This window comes from Phaethon aethereus (assembly GCF_964289735.1).
Source record: "Phaethon aethereus genome assembly, chromosome: 6".
Lineage (NCBI taxonomy): Eukaryota > Metazoa > Chordata > Aves > Phaethontiformes > Phaethontidae > Phaethon > Phaethon aethereus.
Genome location: NC_138580.1, coordinates 39,312,027 through 39,330,524, shown reverse-complemented (window position 1 = coordinate 39,330,524; position 18,498 = coordinate 39,312,027). Strand labels below are relative to the sequence as shown.

At 42.5% G+C, this 18,498-nt stretch overlaps 1 protein-coding gene across 5 annotated transcripts in view; it reads left to right on the top strand.

Moving 5' to 3' along the window:
- IKZF2 (IKAROS family zinc finger 2) overlaps positions 1-18,498 on the top strand; it is a gene marked incomplete at both ends in the record, with an annotated part of 106,413 nt that overhangs the window by 77,413 nt on the left and 10,502 nt on the right. For all 5 annotated transcript variants that reach the window (XM_082001434.1, XM_082001435.1, XM_082001433.1 and 2 more), the window contains one exon: positions 15,061-15,198. In XM_082001434.1, the coding sequence (XP_081857560.1) occupies positions 15,061-15,198 (138 nt within the window). The remainder of the gene's footprint in view (positions 1-15,060; positions 15,199-18,498) is intronic.

The window sequence follows — 18,498 nt, the reverse complement described above, 5'->3', positions numbered from 1 at the left end:
TCTGTGGGAGCTGGGTGTCTCATTGCATTAGAATAAGCTTGAGGGACATGGTGCAGTGCATCAGGAGTCCTCCTGCTCCAGAGGCAGCCTTCTGAGGTAGCTGCAGTGGTTTTTGCAGAACAGAGATCCAAGAAGTGACTGAAAGCTTTCTTGTGCACTTCAGATGAGAACATGGTTTTGACTTGACAAAGCCACAGCTCAGCAAAACCAAGACCACTTCTTGCACGTACTCCATTTGAGCAGCGAAATACCACAGCAGCTCTAAGGAGGAAAAAAGTTGGTGGGTTTTTGTTTTTTTTTTCCCCCTTGAGAAAATTATTTTCTTTCAAGGGCCAAAAGCTTTTGCATATTGCCTCTGAGGAAAGGAGATCCAGCATTTGGAGCTGGCCTTTGTCAGTTCTTGAAGGAGTTTGTGAAACCTTTCAGCTTGAGAAAGTTTGAGCTTGGAATCAAACGGTGTTTTGAGGCCATCTTTCACTGCTATCTCAGAGCTGGTTTATGGGGCAGTGTGAAATGGAGAACCGTCAGTGACATTTTTTATAATATATGAGTGCTTTAAGGTGTAAGAGAGGTATTTTTGCCATCTGGAAAGGAAGCCAAGAGAAACTAAAGGGGAAAAAAATAACCCAGTTAACACCATGCCGTAGCAGAGCTGCAGAAAGCTGCTACTGATATATTCTCCCAAGCTCTCAGCAACCTGTAATTATGAATTGGCTTACAGCTAAGATATTGATGGATATCACTCAAGAAGGAAAATGAGAATGTCTAGATTTTTTTTACAGTGAACCTGTGCTGAACTCTGTGTGACGCTCCTCCTATTTATAACCCTGTGTGAAGTTCAAGGAAACTTGTCCTGGAGGTTTCCCATGAGAGGGAACTGTGTTTTTACCTGACTAAAGCTCTCTGGATATTTTCCCATTTTTTATTTGATCTAAGTGTGAACTTTCTCCACCCTCTGCCCCTCCTTCCTCTCCGGAGTGGTTAGAGAGGCTGATTACAGCCAGGATTACACAAGAGGTGCCAGTTGCACACATGTTTTGCATAACTGTGCTGTGTTGATTTCAGACAGGGTGCCCCAAGTTCCCTCCGTGCCTTGCAACAGAGAGACAAGATCTCTATCTTCATTCCTGAAGCTGGAGAAATGCTGTTGAGGCCCTGACTATTGAAACTTTGACAAAGAGCACCTGGCTGGGACGCTCCCCAACCACACGGTTATCTGTACGCTGCAAAGCACTCGCTTTTGAAAAAGCCTCTACTTAAAGGTTGTTTGTTCCTTTTGTATTAAATATGCAAAATATTTAATACAATAAATATCCACATATTCCAAAAATCCGCAAATTAATAAATATCCACATATACCTCTGTGGAAAGCGCTGCGAGGGATCAGCGGGGCAGTGTAATTCAGTAGGATTTTCAGCGTAAGGCAACAGAGTTCCCTGGGATGCTGCCGCTGCCCTGAGACTTCTCTTGCCCAGAGAGCCAGCTACGCTGTATTAAGGATGGGGGAATGTGCTCCCCAAGCATGTGTCCTTTCCCTCCCTTCCAGTGAGACAAGCGTGAATGCTCTCACGTGTTCCGAGGCGGTCGAGGGCCCATGGTGAAGATCTTGACTGGAAAATTAAGACAAGCTCACCTTAGTGCTGATTTTGGGGGCAGTTCACCATGGCCCTTATCTTCAAAAGCACTGAGGTCTGCTTGATTTCATCGAGAATTAGAGGCTTTGACAGCCTGTGTTTTGGTTTCTTTTGCTGGGAAATAGGTCCTGTCTTACTGTCTTCCTCCTGCCTGCCTCTTTTCAGTTTGGAGTGAATGTCTAGGACAGCAGAGAGTATCCCCCCAGCCGAACAGGGCTGTTCTGAGCTGCTTACGGCATGGTACTGTATCGTGGGATAGAGCTGGTCTCGAAGGTAGGCCAAGCCCAGACTGTTCAAGGGCTTTGGGCTCTTCCTAGAAAATGAATCACATGCAAAGGATACACTGCTGAGAATCTGATGATGAAATTTTTATATAGAAAAGCGACATGGGCCATAGACTCTCTCTCACTTGGATACCCTTCAATGGGCATGCATTTTGCTTGTCTCCTTGGAGACAGTGGCTTGTCTGAGAGCAGCTAGCCTTGGCTAGGAAAGGCCTGACATTTCTGGTTTGTGGGGTGAAGCTGTGCTGCTGAATTTTCCAACAACCGCAGAGGCATGATTTGATATGAGCATAAGCAGTTCTGTACAAGGTTATCGTGTGAGCATCTTTCTCTAATACCTCTCTGGGGACACTGCTCGAGTCCCTGGTGTGAAAGACGGATTCAAAGATCCTCGAGGAGAGCCTAGCGATCCCCGTCCCTCGGATATCAGCAACGTTTGTGAAATTTCTCCCTTCCCTTTCCTTGTGCTGAAGAGCTGAGTCAGCCGGACTGGCATGTCTGGAACTCTGTGGCACTGCGAGCAGGCAGTTTGCCAGCTGCATTACACACCGCATCCAAAGGAACACGTCACTCCTCTTTTTTTTTTTTTTCTTTTCCCTTTGCAATCTCCACCCTCTCCCTTTTATTTTTCCTTCTTGATCCGTGTGGGTGAGTCAGAAAAACCTGCACATCCACAACCTGTTCCTTCTTGCCAAATTATGGAGCAGCACTCCCAGTTCTTGTTAGGTGTCAGGAATAGGTTATGAAAACAAAAACTGATACAGGCAGCGTACTGAGTATAGAGCACATACTGTAAATGAAAATTAAATGCATAGTGAATGTGCCACTTAGAATGTGTTCCTAATAGAGCGATGTCTTTTGCAGGAGGTACTTTATTCTGTGATTCATATATAATATTAGTTTTCTTCCTATAAAACACCAGGATGGAACAGGGAAATTATTTAAGGCATAAGTAAGAGCACGTTTAGGAAGAAAAGCCATCTTAACTCCACAGGATTTTAAAAAAAACAGGAGAGTGGGAAAACTTCTGGTAGGAAAATATGTAGTTCACGGAAGTGTTTTTGAACAAAGTGACTGAGGTTTTGATATCTACTGTAGTTGTACTAATCTGAAGACACCCCATTGATGCTGGCACAATTTGTCAGATTTTACACTATGGATGTGTTTCTAACCCCAGGAGTTAAAAAATCATGAATCCGGATCCCCCACATCATAGACCCTTAGAAATGAGTGTGAAAGGTGATAAATTGGCCTTTTTATCTACGATATTTATTTCATGAGTGGGGAGGGAGTGAGAAAACAAGCAAACCTAACTTCCAGGAGCTGGAAGCTGAAGGAAAGCATAGTATCGTATCTCACTTAGGGTGAAGCTGCAGGTGTTGGTAACACTGTAGGATCAGGTGTTTCTCAATATACATAGCTACATTTCCATCATGCAGCATCAAAGGATTGACTTTTTGGCATGTTTTGTTGGAATGAAGCTGCTTAGCTTCAAAGAATAGATCATCCACCAGGAAAAGTGCTTTGTTTGACTCTTACGTGCCACAGTAAAATGTCCACGTTAGCTATATTGTGAAAAATGTATCCATTATGTTCATATCATTAGTCTTCTACAAGTAATGAGTTTGTCCCAAGGGCTAATGATGAGCCAACTTCAGGAGAGCGCAAGTACAGTTTTGGTTGAGATGCGTGAGATTTCTGCCTTGATCAGCATCAAATCCGGGATGAATTTGACCTGGCTGGTGTACGGTCCCCTGGGATAGGATTGCACCATTGGTGAAGAGAAGGGAAAGGGCCATTTTGTGTCACGTAGCATATAACTCATAGTGACAGTCGTTTCTCAGAGAGTTCAGGTCCAAGACAAGAAGGCAGCAAGGTTTACTGCCCGACCACCTTCTGCAGAGGATGAACCTAGAATACAGACAAAAAGGGAGTTGTCAGAGGCATTCAGGACATCAGTGTTGCAGGCGGGAATGAGCCCAGAGATTCTAAGTCCCTATCCACCAATTTAGTTACACGACCTTCCAGACACCAAGGGAAAAAAAAATAGAAAAGTTAAAAAATAAGAAAGTGAGAGGAAGAGATTTTTCTTCTCCAGGTATTGAGAAATGAGAAGTTTTACACCCTTTTGCTCTGGATTCAGACTTCACAAAGAAGTCACCTCTTTTAAATAGCCTAGTGGAGCCTTCAGTATAAATTTTTGTTTGGGGTTTTTTCCATCAAGGAATGCAGCTAAGTATATTCGGAGTTTCCTAAATTCCCTGTTTTTACAGGAAACTTTTTTAACATACTTCTGGATGTTTAGAGAGCTCTGTCTTGTGTTTTCCAGCTTTTCTGTTTTTACTTTCAGCCCAAGCAGTTGCTTTTTCTTTCCTTCTTCTCTTTTTCTTCCTTTTGGTTTAATTTCACACCCATATTTAATTTCCTTTCAATTTGTCTGCCTCCCTTTCAGCCACGATAACAGTGTCTGAATCTGTCCAGGGCTCGTAGTGCAAAACTAATCGCACCAAAAAAGAAACACCCTAAAACCCCAAATCTTTCTTCCCTCCCTCTCTTCTCATTCTCTCCGCTGAGCAAACCTAAAGAATACTGGGTTTTAGGAAGTGCTCAGGAACTGTTACTTATTTTTCGTGTTACAAAACAAAACAAGAAAAACCCAAAAAACCCACAGCTAGGAAAGATATTGAGGCTAACAGGAATTACAGAATTTTAGTAGCCAGAAAAACTTAATGTAGCTTCGGTGTCAGACATAGACTTGATGTAGAGGTTTGTGCTAGAACAGAAGCTATCCACTATCCCAGATTCATCTCTCGGAGAGTTGAAGGATCCCATCATCCTTTAAAACATATCTTTACCGTTAATTTTTTCTGTTTTAAGAATTGTTTTCATAAAAAATCATCCTGGCTTCCCCCTGCCAAATACTGTGGCTAACTTTGAACATGGAGCATGAACACCACAAGTGTTGGTGGAGAGCGTGTCCAGCCCTGGTGGTAGCAGATTCATTTGGCTTGGTGAAGTTGGAGGTGATGCGATGGGAGCTAGGATGAGCTTTTTGGATCAGTGAGCTGCCCCAAAAAGTGTCTTTGCTGGAGCAGCTTTTAGCATGAGGTTTTCAGAAGTATGCAGAACAGCTTGGCTCGGCACTGTCTGCTTGAGAAAAGTCCCACCCTTATTTCGAGCTCCTCTGTAATGTTGGTGGTAAATATATACGTTGTCAGGCAGAGAGCAACAGGAGCAGACAGGAGAACTGCATAGGTAAAAGGAGTCAGGCAGTTCTTTTTCTGCTTGACCTCATTTGACATCTGTGCAACAGATGACAAGACCACTTGCTTGAACGGCAGATCTTTACGAGGGTAACACAAAAGCATATGCCACGCTGGTTCTTGGGCAGTAAGGAAAGTTATGAATAAAAATTTTCACGTCCCAAAGGAGCCCATTAGTTTCATAGCCTGAGCTGGTTTTGGAAGCAAGGTTCCCTTCACTGCTGGCCTTGATCAAAATAAGTGAAAATTCCCAACTTCAGTGTTTGGGAAAAGAAGAGGAGCTGTCAATATTACTCCTCCTGTGTGCTATTATCTTCATGACAGCTTGCTCTGAATAGTCCATTTCCAAAACTTTGTTTCTGACAGTGACAAGAAAAGAGAAAACTTACTTAAGTAAAGGGAAACTGGAGCGTGTCCTTCCTATCTCCTAATATGAGACATAAAATTAAAAGATGTCAGCTGCTAAAAGATAGACTTTTTCTTGTGCGGGAGCATGTAGGTGGGGCGGTGGAACTCATTGCCACGGGATGAGAGGAAAGGAGCTGTAGTTAAAGGCTTGTTCAGTGCCTTTATGCAGAGGGAAACTATCTAGTGCTGTAGTGAAAGTTAAATGTCGTGTATTCTCTCTGTCTCCCTGTGTTTATATGGTATAAGATAACTGGTAACACTATGTTTGGCACTGCTTGCTTCAAATAACTCGTAGATTCTGTTGGCTTTATAATGCTAAAGAGCTTCTGCAAGATATGCAAAGGAGCAACACTGGGAATAAATATAAACTGTAAGCAGCTGACGTAAAGTGACTTCAGGGTATTATTTCCATTGATACTACCTACGAATCTGGCCCAACATCTACACTTGTTTTACCTAAAAGGGGAAAAAAAAATCCCCAAAACAAACAAAAAAGCACTTCTCAAGGGAGTGTTTGTCCAGCAGCATTCCTGATCTGTACGGAGGTACCCACACCCTGCGCTGCCTGTGTGAGCTGTTCCTCTCTGCCTGCAGTCGGTCGCTGCGGAGCTTTGCCTGCGGTGACGTGTGGATCTCCAGTCACCTCCTTAAATTCCTGCTGAGCTGTGGCACTGATGGGGAGCGGACAGGACAGCCCAGAGAAGAACAACAGACCAACCTAAACTTGTTTTTGTTTTTCCTGCTCGCTGTGTCTATGGAGAAGTGTTAAAATTAAGAGAAGCCAACAAGTGCATTTTGGAAGGTTTGTCGCGTGAACCAATTAACGCTCCACTTATCAAGTCAACTTTAATATAATGTTAAAGGTCTGAAGTGGGGTGGAAAGTAGAGAGCTGGTACATACAGTTAAGGTTTAACCTCCATCTTAAGCTGGTTCCCACCCACATGCGGACGCATTGCAGAGAGGAGGCTCCTTTCCGAAGTCACCTTTCTCGTATTCATCACAGGGCCTATCCCCCTTTAAAAGTAAGTTGCCATAAACCTGGCTGCCTTGAAGTGATTTTGAAGCTAGCCAGGTGATAAAACAACCAGTTATTTTGTGAACTTCCTGGTTTTTGTTAGTTTTTCTCACCATCAGAGTGCTGTTTAAACAGAGTCCCTTTTTAATAGTATTTAACCATTTTGGAGTTGGTGTAAAATTCCTGGGAACCCCACCAGTGCCAGGAGTGCCTGGAGGACTGGGACATGTTGGTGTGGGACAAGGACAGTGTGCCTGGCTCAGTGTCCGCACAGTGCAAGCGCAGAACATTTGCCCTTGAAATTTTCAGATACATATGGGGAGATCTGAGAGCTCCATTGCCATTAATATAAACTAGAAAATGCGTGTCGAGTGCCATTTGCCAGCTTTGAAGCTCTTATATTGAAGGAAATAAGGGTAAGCCAAGAGAAATATATGAGGAGAGCTTCTATCTGTTGTTACTGTTGTTCTATATGTTACTTGAGACACAGAATTGGAGCAAATATCTGTGGATTTCATCTATTTCATAACTAAATACAACATTAATATCCTTATCTGTGTTTTCCTTGATTTACTACATAATTTATCTGCATGGTTCCACATAGACATGTGCATTTTTCTTAATTTTTCACACATACATAGATACCACATACAAACCTATAAAGTGAACTGTTTGCCTGATATGCTGCAAAGGAAGAAAATGGGGTGTAAGATTCTTGCTTTTCTGTTTTTAATTATTTAATGGGTGCTGAGAGACTGCGGCAGGAGCCCTGCAAGTATCTGTACTGTTAGGGAGATTTCAGTAATTCTGTGACTGTGCCAATGAAACGGGAGTGAGTTTGTTTGTTTGTTTGTTAAACTTCTGGCACAAAAATACCACCTACTTATTTATAACCCTTGTGGCAGATTGGAACATTGTTTTATCTGTAAAATCCTGCAGATCAGTTAATAAATAAATACTGATGAATCAGATTAAATAACAAAGCTACCAGTCAGCTGCAAGATAAATCGTAATAAACTACTAAAGTAATAAAAGACTGCAGACAGAACTGCCTTGAAGGTACAAATAAGGACCCCAACCCCATAGCTGTTGTACATGAGCACTAATGTTTACTGATTTCCACCAGATACTGGCCAGTGTTTTTCTATGTGAAGAAGGTATAGATGCTTGAAAGTTTGTCCTGACTAGTGTATTTACTTGTTCACCACGTGTGCGTGCGCATGTTCTAGCCAAACCATGTAGCACGGTTCTAGCCAAACATGCATCCGTTCTAGCCAAAATGTAGCACAGATGAAGTCTTTGGAGTTTATATATAATCTGATGTTTAATACTGCTTGCCGCAGAAGATCAAGGGAGGACTGAACGCTAGTGCAGTATTTCACCGCTAGCTGCTTATTTTACAATACCGTAAACAACTGGCAGGTAGATGTAGATGTCAAGCTGCTGCTTTGTGCCCTGCAGATATTTATAGGGAAGGCAGGTGTGTCTAGAAAATAAAGGGTGTGTAGGTGCAGTGTTTTGCCATTGTTTTGCTGCGTGCTGATGTACCACGAGTATCTAGTGGCCTTCCACTGCTAGCTGTGTATGGGTACTGTACTAGTATGTGGTAGTTGTCGACAGAAATAACTTACCATTGACTGCTGCTGCACAAAAAGGCGGGACAAGCCATTTTTCATTTGCTGGGCGGCTCACAAAATGTTCAACAGCCACATATATATCCATGGGCAGTTGATAATAATCTTTACTAAGAGGCATTGGCCACGAGGTCATAAAGTGAGTCAAGTGCTCCGTTTCAAGCCCCAAGTCAAGAAAGTACTAGTTGCCTAAGGGCATGTATGTAGGCTTCTCCTGCTGTAATGTTGCATTTTGTTTTTTGACCCTTTTGAGGTGTCGAGAAACCTTTTTAAGCACGGCTGTAACTGTATGGTCTCTACCACATGATCTAGTGAAGCAGATCATGCGTTTACGTTTACCATATGACTGCACAAACCCTAATACTTGGCCCAATATGATAGTCTAAAGAGTGCTTGTAGAATGGAGACATCGGAACTCCATGAGGTCCAGAATTGTATCTGCATCCCATGAAACGTACCCCAGGTATTGCTGCCTCCACTTGGACTGACGAGCATTAGAAGATTAAGGCAAAATTTTCATAATGTGCTTAGAGATTTGGTTCTTTCTGCACATCGGACTGCTTTAAGGTGTCACGGATTGGGCGCTCAGAAGTGGAGGCACTTGACACTGTCACAAGTCTCTGTGTGTGCGCTTTAGCAGCCTGGAGCTGTATTTTAGGTGTTTACATGTTGTGACTTCTGCATGCAGGTTGTCTCCGGCAATCTCAGGTTAGCTGTGGCACTTGCTGTTATTTCTGAACTCTGGTATATACTGATTATTGTCTGTGTGTGATCTCCCAGAGAAAAAAAAAAAGCAACAAATAAAAGAGCCCCCATGAATTTCAATGAATGCATTTACAGTCATTAAGCACAGCAGCGAGATACAGCATCGGAGTGGGAGGCAGTTTCCTTTGCAAAGCTACGTGCTGCTCAGAGCCAGCATGGGCTTAGGTCTTACTTTAAATTTTTGTGATTAATTTGTTCAGGGGTCTATTATTCATGTAAATATTTTTGTGTGTGAAGCTTTGAGCTAGGCAGCTCTAGAGAAGCCGAAGTGCGCTGTTTAATTACAGTAATGAACTGGAGGGACCGTGTGTCGCCTCTCTGCAGCCTCAGCCCTCCTGCCGAAACCTCAGCACTGCCTCAGCCCTCACCGGCTCTGACAACTGCTTCCTCAGCTCAGGGAAGCTAGAGGTGGGGAGGACCGCAGCAGCTATTATATCCACCTTTTTGTGACTGTCGCACACTTTCTTTTTTGTCCTGCGTGTTGTTAAATGTCACTAAGCGCAGGGGCATTTTACATTTCCCTGGGCTGACCGTTTCACGACCTGAAAGGACGCCATACCTGCAGATTGCCTCATATACCACCTATTTCTTCTTCTTTTTTTTTTTTTTTCCCCTGATTCGGTTTTCTTATTCCTGCTTGATCCTCTACTCTGCAGCATCCTAAGTATCTCCTCCCGCTCTTTAATGTTCACTCCCATATCTAATAAAATCACAGTGTATTATTAAGTCCTTAATTTCTCAGTAGAGATATGGGCCATATTTTTCTGTGTCTACCTACTTGTGTGAGCTTCACCAAATTAGCCTCTGTGCATCTTGCAAAGTGCGTGAATTCATTTACATGCCGCGAAGAAGGGAATTATTACCTTAATCATACATATGAAGAAATGAAGCACAGGCAATCAGAATAACTTGCCTACAGTCACAGAATTTGTAGCCTAAATAAGAGTTGACCCCAACGCTCCCTTGTCCCAACCCAATGCATTAACCAAATTTCCTACCTCTGTTAAAACTGATCTTACTGTGATAAGTCCTGTTCAAGGTGAAGGGTTGCTTTGTGCTGTGCACCGTGTACCTGCAGAATAGCTCCCCTCTCCCAGGCGACTTCCAGTAGGGAAGAAAGAAGAAATAATGAATTAATACTGGTTGTGATCGTGAATTCTGTAGCCTCACTGATAGGTGTAAGTATCAGCCCCCCAAAAAAAAACATTTTAACTTCCTTGATGCTGCTTCAGAAAGCTTCAGTTGAAGAGTACTGGGGTTTCCTCCAGCTCTGGGGTGCTAGGGGCCGAGTGGGAGTTCAGATTTTACAGAAATAAGTTGCACTTGCTGCACTGATATCAGAGGGACTTCCTCAGACCGAAAGTAGCTACGTCAGATGGCCATTTAGTTCAGCAGCCTTCGCTGGCTTCCCTTCCAAGGCCCGGATGGGGCAATAATGCAGAAATAATAAAAGCCTGGTACGAAGCTCAGTGCAAAGTCTCTAGTCCTTGGATTGGGCTGACGTACGTCACACGGCCGTAGTAATGCCCTTTCCTGTATGAGCGGGTAGTGTTAGCAGTTAGGCTGTCGCAGGGACTTGGGACATGGGCAGGGGCACGGGAAGGAGTTCGCTCTGCACTGCTGCAGAGAAGAACGTGGTCTGAAATGGGGAAATGTGGGAGTAGCTAATTCTGACTGCTGAAACCAGTGCATGTTTTGTCATTGGTCTTAATGGAGGCAGGATTTTAGCTCAGCGAAGTGTATCGCTGCTCTTAACCTGTTCTGTAAGCCTTTCTCATGTTATATGCTTATGGCAAGGTATTACCTGGGATGCCTCGTTACTTCCCTTTGACTTACTTTATATTCTGCGATGTGCTCCCATCTCTTTTGAGAACAAAATGCTGCGTGAATGCCTTACGGGCTCTTTCTCTTTCACTGACCTTTTTTTATGACTTTAAAGAAGTTTCCCTAGGCCCAAGTCTGCTTTCTGTCTTGAATATTGACCTTAGAGTTACACCATCTCGTTGTTGCTGCACGCAGTCTTCTCAGCTATCAAAGTTCACCCACAGGACTCAAAGTATTCCTAACTCAGAAACACCTTCTGTTTTATGTTCCCCTTCTCTTCTCCCTTCTTCCCCCACATGAGCATTTTAATTTCACAAGCAAACTCCCTTTCTTCGTGAATTTTGACGAGTGGTTTACCTGTTTCATGGTAAAAATTGTACTTCAAATTTAAATGTCTTTTTCACTGTGACTGTCATAATATTTTCCATTTGAAGCTGAGACTCCGCTGTGGGTTTTCTGTCCCACATTGTCATCTGTATGAATCTGAGCTGAAATGTCTGGAAATTCTGACATTTCAATTAGAAATATAAAGTGTTTTTTTACATTCTTCAAGTTAGCTGTTTCATAGGTATGGCCACTGGGTTTTGCCCAGTGCCCTGGTCTTTCCCGGTTCAACAACAGATTGAAGATTTCTCAAGATTTTGAGCTTGTTTGCATTCACTATATTGTGTCATTTCTATGAGAATGAGTGATGGTAATTTTTTATCTGATTGCTTACCCTGAAAAGGTGAAAAAGGAATAATTACGCAAAGCCAGGGCTTTCCAAATTGGCTTTGTTTGGGTGCCACTACCATTGGTAGTGGTGGTTATGTACAGCGCTGAATGTGGTGTCCCTGTACCACGGTCCTCAGGGAGGAGCTCAGAGAAGGCAGCTTCAGACCAAGCAAACTGAGCCAAACTTTGAGTGGCTTCATGGTGGAAATGGCTCCATGGTGGAAAGAGCTGCCTTTGATGTAGGCTTGCAGGGGGTTTTGGTAGGCTATTGCACTGTTGCACTCTTTGCCTTCAAGTCAATGGCCTATAGACCAAGACGCCTTGTGCCCAGTAGCCCAAGTCGTATGTTTTGGGGGCAAATTTTGACTATTAACATTTACCTGCTGTACACTATTAGACAAAGGCTGAAATCTCTTTTGGCAGTCGAGTGGCTTCATACGGTTGGTTTGTTATCTGGAACAAAGTATACTGCTGAGGAGATCACCAGAATTGAATTCTCTAAAACACTTCCACATCTTTATATTGGTTAATATGAAATATGGAAGAATGTACACCCACTGGCAACTTTCATGTCCGCAAATACGTATTTTTTGTCATGAGTTACTTTGAGAATATGAGGAGAAATTTGCAGCTATTCCAATGACTTGACATGTGTCACAACAACAAGGTTTCTAAAATCCAGACCGTAATTGCTACCTTGGCTGGTTGCATCTTTTACCAAATGGGTCATGAGAATTGCTGGTGACATGAACTGCTACTATCAGAACCGATTCCGTTCTGGTCTGACCTGATCAATTGTGCTGCGACCCAAGTCACAATCACTTTATGTAATTTTATAGTATAAATCAGATTTTACAGGTGTGGGTCTATGATGTGATTGCATCTGTAGAGCAAGTGGGACAGAATTTGGAAATGAACCCAACGGAGTTGTATTCGTTTCTATGCAACTGGAGCTCACAAACCTCATTCTTCACAGATGTGTCTGAGCAGCTTCCAGTTGTGTATTAGGCAGCATGACTAACATTTGTCACATGTTGTTTATTCTCTTATCTTCTCCCAAGAGGAAGGAGTGTGTGTGCTGGAGAATTTCTTTCCTTGGGGAGTTACGTTCCTCAAATCCCATATTGTGTGTAGAAATCGTACCTTTATCATTAGATTTTATCATCTCTGTGAACCTTGAAATTTGATGGAATGTGGATAGCTGACCATCACTGGAAAAGCTCAGCCTTGTTGCGTGTGAATAGTTCGTGAAATTGTTGCAATGCAGGGAGCAACCATTTGAAGAGATGTAACGACAACTTTTGTTTGTTTGTTGAATCAATTTTTTGTACTGCGAGCTTGTAAGGGAAAATGTTTCTCTGTGCTTAACAGTAATATATTTAATTAATTGTAGCTACCTCTGGAATAGCTGCAAGCAATCATCCCTTTCCCTTCCATCTTACAGTTCATCTAAGTTGCCTGATAACCTGGTGTAGCCAAACCAGGTGGGCTAATTCATCCCTGCTTCAGCTCCGTTAACTTAATACCTTCAATTGCTTTAGATTTTTTTGATTAGACACCAAGCTGGCCTCTAATAAAGGCATCAGACTGACAGACATTGATGCCATTTAGATGCATGGTGAAGCATTGTGATGGTGATGATAAAAGCCTTATGCATCCTAGGGAGCTGCCAGTATGTTTTCCTAAAGGTGCTTCCAGAGTGAGATGGCTGGTTTACGTTTAAGAGCTGAGGCTTGATCCAGATCATTCACATCAAGGGCAATTAATCTGGGAATGGTAATGAGCCTTGCACTCAGCCTCCACTGAGATTCCCAGTACCAGTGCCAGTTATACAGTTAACATGTAAGCTAGTGCGCAAAATAAGATAAAGACCACAACTGTTGGTTGAAGACAGAATACTTTCCTGAGGATAAGCCTTATCTCTAAATACAGAAAAATAAATCCACAGTTTGGATGCTTGCGCTTATTTTTGAAACACTTGGTTGTGTCATTGAACTGCACATGCAAACAAACTTTTTGAGAAAACAGAAACTTTCTGCAAGCATGTTCATTTCATCAAATCCCTTTTTTCTGAGACAAAAACATTTGAAACTTTTTGATCAGCTTCGATACCAGAGGCTCAGGCTTTTTCAGCTTCCATCATATAGGTGATGTGGGGCACACACTGAGGTATCTGCTCGTCCTGCAGAGGCCCCAGAGAATTTCCCTCCCTCTGGGTCTTCGATGTTCGGGACATCAGCCCCAGCACAAGTTGCTCTCTACCCAGCTTTTTGTTGGCCTCCCTGCAATGTCCCCTGCGTTTTCCCATCCCAGTGGTGACGGTGCATTTTGGCTCCAATTAGTACAGCTTGGATTTCATTAATTAAATGACTGCGAAAAGCTTTCAACGTTGGGACAAACCCAATAGAAACACGTATATTATCCAACAGAGGATGTTTTCAATTTCTTTGGCTGGAAACTAAAATTCTTACCTAAGATTTTCAAAACTTTGGAAGATGTTTGACCTTCCCCATCGCTCTGCCAGCTCTGAAAATTGCAGCCAGTGGTGTTTTACTAGACTTGCAGTTCTGACTTAATAGCTCTTTAGTTATTAGAGAATAAATGTTCATGTTCTACAAGTTTAAATTATAATAAAAACCTTTATTAGCATGGCTTGGCGAAATACACTTCTGGCTAGCTTTCTGGCCTTGTGTTAGGCCATTCTTGTGGTTTCTTAATGACATGCTATGAAAGGGATATACTTAATGAGAATCTGGTGCCAGGTTTTGCATGTGTTATGAGGCATTTGCCATTTGTTCATAATGCTGCTGAGTGAAACAAAAAAAAAAAAATATTGGAGTTAGGTCTTGTGTTCATCTGGCTTGATTTTCATTGTACATGGCCTTTTATACTTTCATATATATAAATATATATTTTTTTAATAATTCTGGTCTCTACAAATTACTGGTGGCAGCTCAATTCTGGCATGTAACAGTGCTGTTACAAAAGTTACTTTCCGTTGTCTTTTATTTTTCCAACCTTCCTTTAGTAACTTTGGCAAAGTTGTCTCAGTGAAAGAAGAACTTCTCTGGGCCACGTAATGGGTTTCCCCACAGTTGGGAGCAAAATTAGGCCACTGGAGCAGCCCGTTTTTGTGAAGGCAACTGTTTGTACCACAGGCAAAATGTCTGAGAAGTTTCTTTCCCACGAGACTTGGTGACACACAGGCAGTGCTGGGGTGTGATTCAGCGCTTTGTTTTCCCCTCTTGTCGTCTGTTTATTTGCTTTGCGACCAACAAGTCCACCTCTTTTTCCTTCTGCTGATACTGCGCGTTAGTGTGAAAAACGGATGGGGCAGAGAACCCGGAGGGTGGGAGGAGGTGTGTGCGGTGGGAAAATGGGGCTGGGAAAAAGCTCTTGAGTAACCTTTCTTAGGTGTCTTTCCATGGCAAGGGTTGTCTGTTGCGAAGGTGTGATTTTTTTGATAACAAAAAGTGGGTTGCAGTGGATTTGACCCGATGCTCTCGTTCTTTCCGCAGTGGGGAAGCCTCACAAGTGCAACTACTGCGGCCGGAGCTACAAGCAGCGCAGTTCGCTGGAGGAGCACAAGGAACGCTGCCACAACTATCTGCAGAATGTCAGTATGGAGGCTGCTGGGCAGGTCATGAGTCACCACGGTGGGTGGAAACCGCCTTTTGATGTCTCTTGGACATGGAGCATCTCTTGCGGGTTTTTTTCCATCTGCTTTTCTTCCTTCCTTTCAGCTTTGCATCACTTTCGTCTTATAGCTTGCTTATACTCAGATAGGCAGGAGGAGAAAAGATGGGCTAAAATCCTCACTCTGTCCAGTTTAACAGCACTTGTTTTGCTGATTTTTTTTTAAGTCAGTATTTCACTTTTCAGTATACATAAATATGCAGACATGAAAATAAAGCAAAGTCACCTGTGCAACGTTACCGTAAAAATGAAATAGGCCATGTGTAACATGTATGATTACCTTTCCTTTCCTTTCTGATAGTGACTGATAATTACAAGAGATAAGGATGGTAGAGGTAGTTGGAAGTCATTATTTCTAATCCTTGTAGTATTATATTATATCACAAAAAAAAGGGCGGGGGTAGATGTAAAAATCTCCAGAGCAGAACGGAATTCAACAGTGTTGATGAAAGTAATTATAACAAAAAAATGTTTATATGCATTTATATGTGCTAGTATTAATATGTTAACTTAACACTGTATGTGTTAATATACATAAAGACTGAAGATTGCCAGAAAGATTGTTGAAAGCAAGAAATTTCAAACTTCCTGAATGAGTTTTCAAAAAATTCTGTAGCTATTAGTATGGATAATGAGCATAATGTCTCAGACTGCAAGGTTGTAGGCTTATCTGTAGCACTAAATACTAAATGGTAGCTGTCCAAAAATTGTTACAATTTCATTCAAAATTAGTATTTCGGAAACCCTTCTAGAACTGAACATCTTTTAATTTTTATAAGCATAACCATTTCTAATATGCGATATTTTTTGGTGAAAAAAATCACCAAAAAATTTTAAAGAGTACTTTTCCATGAACAATTTAATCCTATCAAGGCATTCTAAATGTATTTAATATGTAGTGCTAAAATGTTCATACAGCTCTATTAAGTAATTATTATCTTGTAGACGCCCTGGAGATTAAAGCCAACATTTAAAAGTAATGGATGACTTTAAAGACACGGAAGTTAGTGATTAGCTGCTTTAGGCGTGACTTTACACTTGTAAAAGTCAGTGGAGAGACTGATTTCAGGGTTTTGCTATTTGCAGGTATCTGTTGTGTGCTTGGTCTGTTAGACTGAGCGCTTAGTTGATAGTAGGAGTTTAACCACCGACTCCATTCCCAACAAAATACACACCCTTCACTCTACAAGGGTGTGCCTGTCTTATTAACCAGTGAGGTGATCATTTCAGTCTGCCTTTCCTTAGGGGAGTAACAGTAGGCTGATACAATTATGACGGCCAGGATGTTTCAGACATCACATTGTGGAGGATCTTACCAAATGCCACTCAACTTCCGGGTCTATTATTAAGTTACTTATTAAAATTGGGTTTACTCTTGTTGATAGTGTACTTCTGAGGAAATCGGAAGATTTTTCTAAGCTACTTAATGCTATGACAAAGAAGGGTAAGTCCTTAACCTTGTCTACCCAAAGAAGCTGGCATGGTCGACCTTGCATTGATTTTTCTACCAACCAAAGTTAAACCAGTGCAAACCCCATGTGGATAGTTCTTTTATTTACAGCCTGACTGACTTTGCTTGGACTTAAAATAGAAACATTCACACAACCACTTTACTTTTCTCAACAAGATTAGCTTAAAACAGCACTTTGAATTCAACTAGTGCCTCTTTCTCCTCTGGGCAAATACGCCTGAATCTCCCGTGGTGAACGTTTAAGGAATGTTTGATCCGCTGTCTCTGTCTTGCTGTTTAGCGAGGGCAAAATGAGGACAGGCAGTGACAGGGAGCTCCAAGTTCAGCTGGGACCAATAGTAAATCTCACCCTGCATCCCAGCATCACTCCCACCCGTGAAGCTCACCATGGGAGTGAGGGTCATAAGCACCAACCTGTAGAGGTCTACAGCAAAGTCCTTTCTCCTGGGACTATAAAGGCACCTAGGAAAAGTATGCAAATGGTTACTCAGCTTGAAGTTAGGTCTTAGTGTAACCCTGAAAAATGTACTAATTTCCTTCTGTCCCGTGTCACACATGGAAAGAATATTCCTGAGGATGAATGAGTGCATGTTTTGGAGATTTTGATTATTGGTTTATTTTGCATCACATTGGGGTTAAATTTTCTTGACTGTCTTTCCAAATACTTTTTAAATATTTTGTTCTTGCTGACAGTTTTGAAGCCTCTGAATGAATTTTGGTGTGACTCCTGCTCACAACTTCATCGTTATGCACAGCATAGGTAGAGGTGGGGATTTTCTTATCCCTACCAGCATCCTGCTTGAAGGACGCAGGTGGCTGTGCTGGGTCTCAACCAATATGGCCAACATTTAACAGTTGGTCTAAATTATTTCTGCAGAGATGAATTGTTCCAGAAAACTGGAGGCAGCCCCTAGAGAGTTTGGATTGTTTTCAAGCATTGTGCTGAAGTTGATCAGTTTATAGGGATGCTACAGACATCTACTTGGGTGCTTTTGCCTTGGCCTGATGAGGCCTTTAGTTTCAATTATCATTGTCTTGCAGATGGCTAGATCACCTGACAAAAGCCACAAGGGGAAGCGAGAGGAGGGGAAGGAGGGCTACTTTCGGTGTGTGGGTAGGAATGTACAAGTCTCCGGGTCTCCCTCCATCCTCTTGCAGGGTGCTGGTTGCTTGTTGAGCTGCCCCTCCTTGTGGCTGGGTCCTGTCCCCTGCTCAGCAGGACGGCTGCTGCAAGAGACCTCCCATGACTCTTGTTGGCAATTCTCAGCTAAGCAGTGCTGGCCCCAGAGGTAGAAATTAGTCTGCGGTCTCCCAGCTAGCGGCGTGTTGGGGGTGACAAAAGTGACAGTCTCTGAATGCCAAGAACATGACCTTTGCAGGAACAAACAGGGAGAATTGTTGAAGGCTAGCTATGGTTTCACCTCATTATATGGTCTTCTCCATCTCCACAAAGCAAAACGTCTAAGGAAATTCTTAGAGTGGAGAAGGGTACTGTTTTTAGGAGAAGGAGAAAGAAGCGTAGCCCTAGGCCGTGCAAGGCTCAAAGGCCAGCTCAACATAAAACACACAATGGCCTTGTGTCCTTCCCTCTTACATAGTTGCTTCAAACGTGGTTAAAATGCTGGTCCCACAGGAGACTTCACACCGGGGTCCCTGGGAATATTTCCTGTCATTTCTCTGCACACACACTTTTTTAAAATAGCAATATTGTGAGCTTAGGAAAGGAAATTGAGGTTGATGGAGTAATACTAATTTATACCAGCTGAGACTTAGCCCAGTGTCTGTTGTC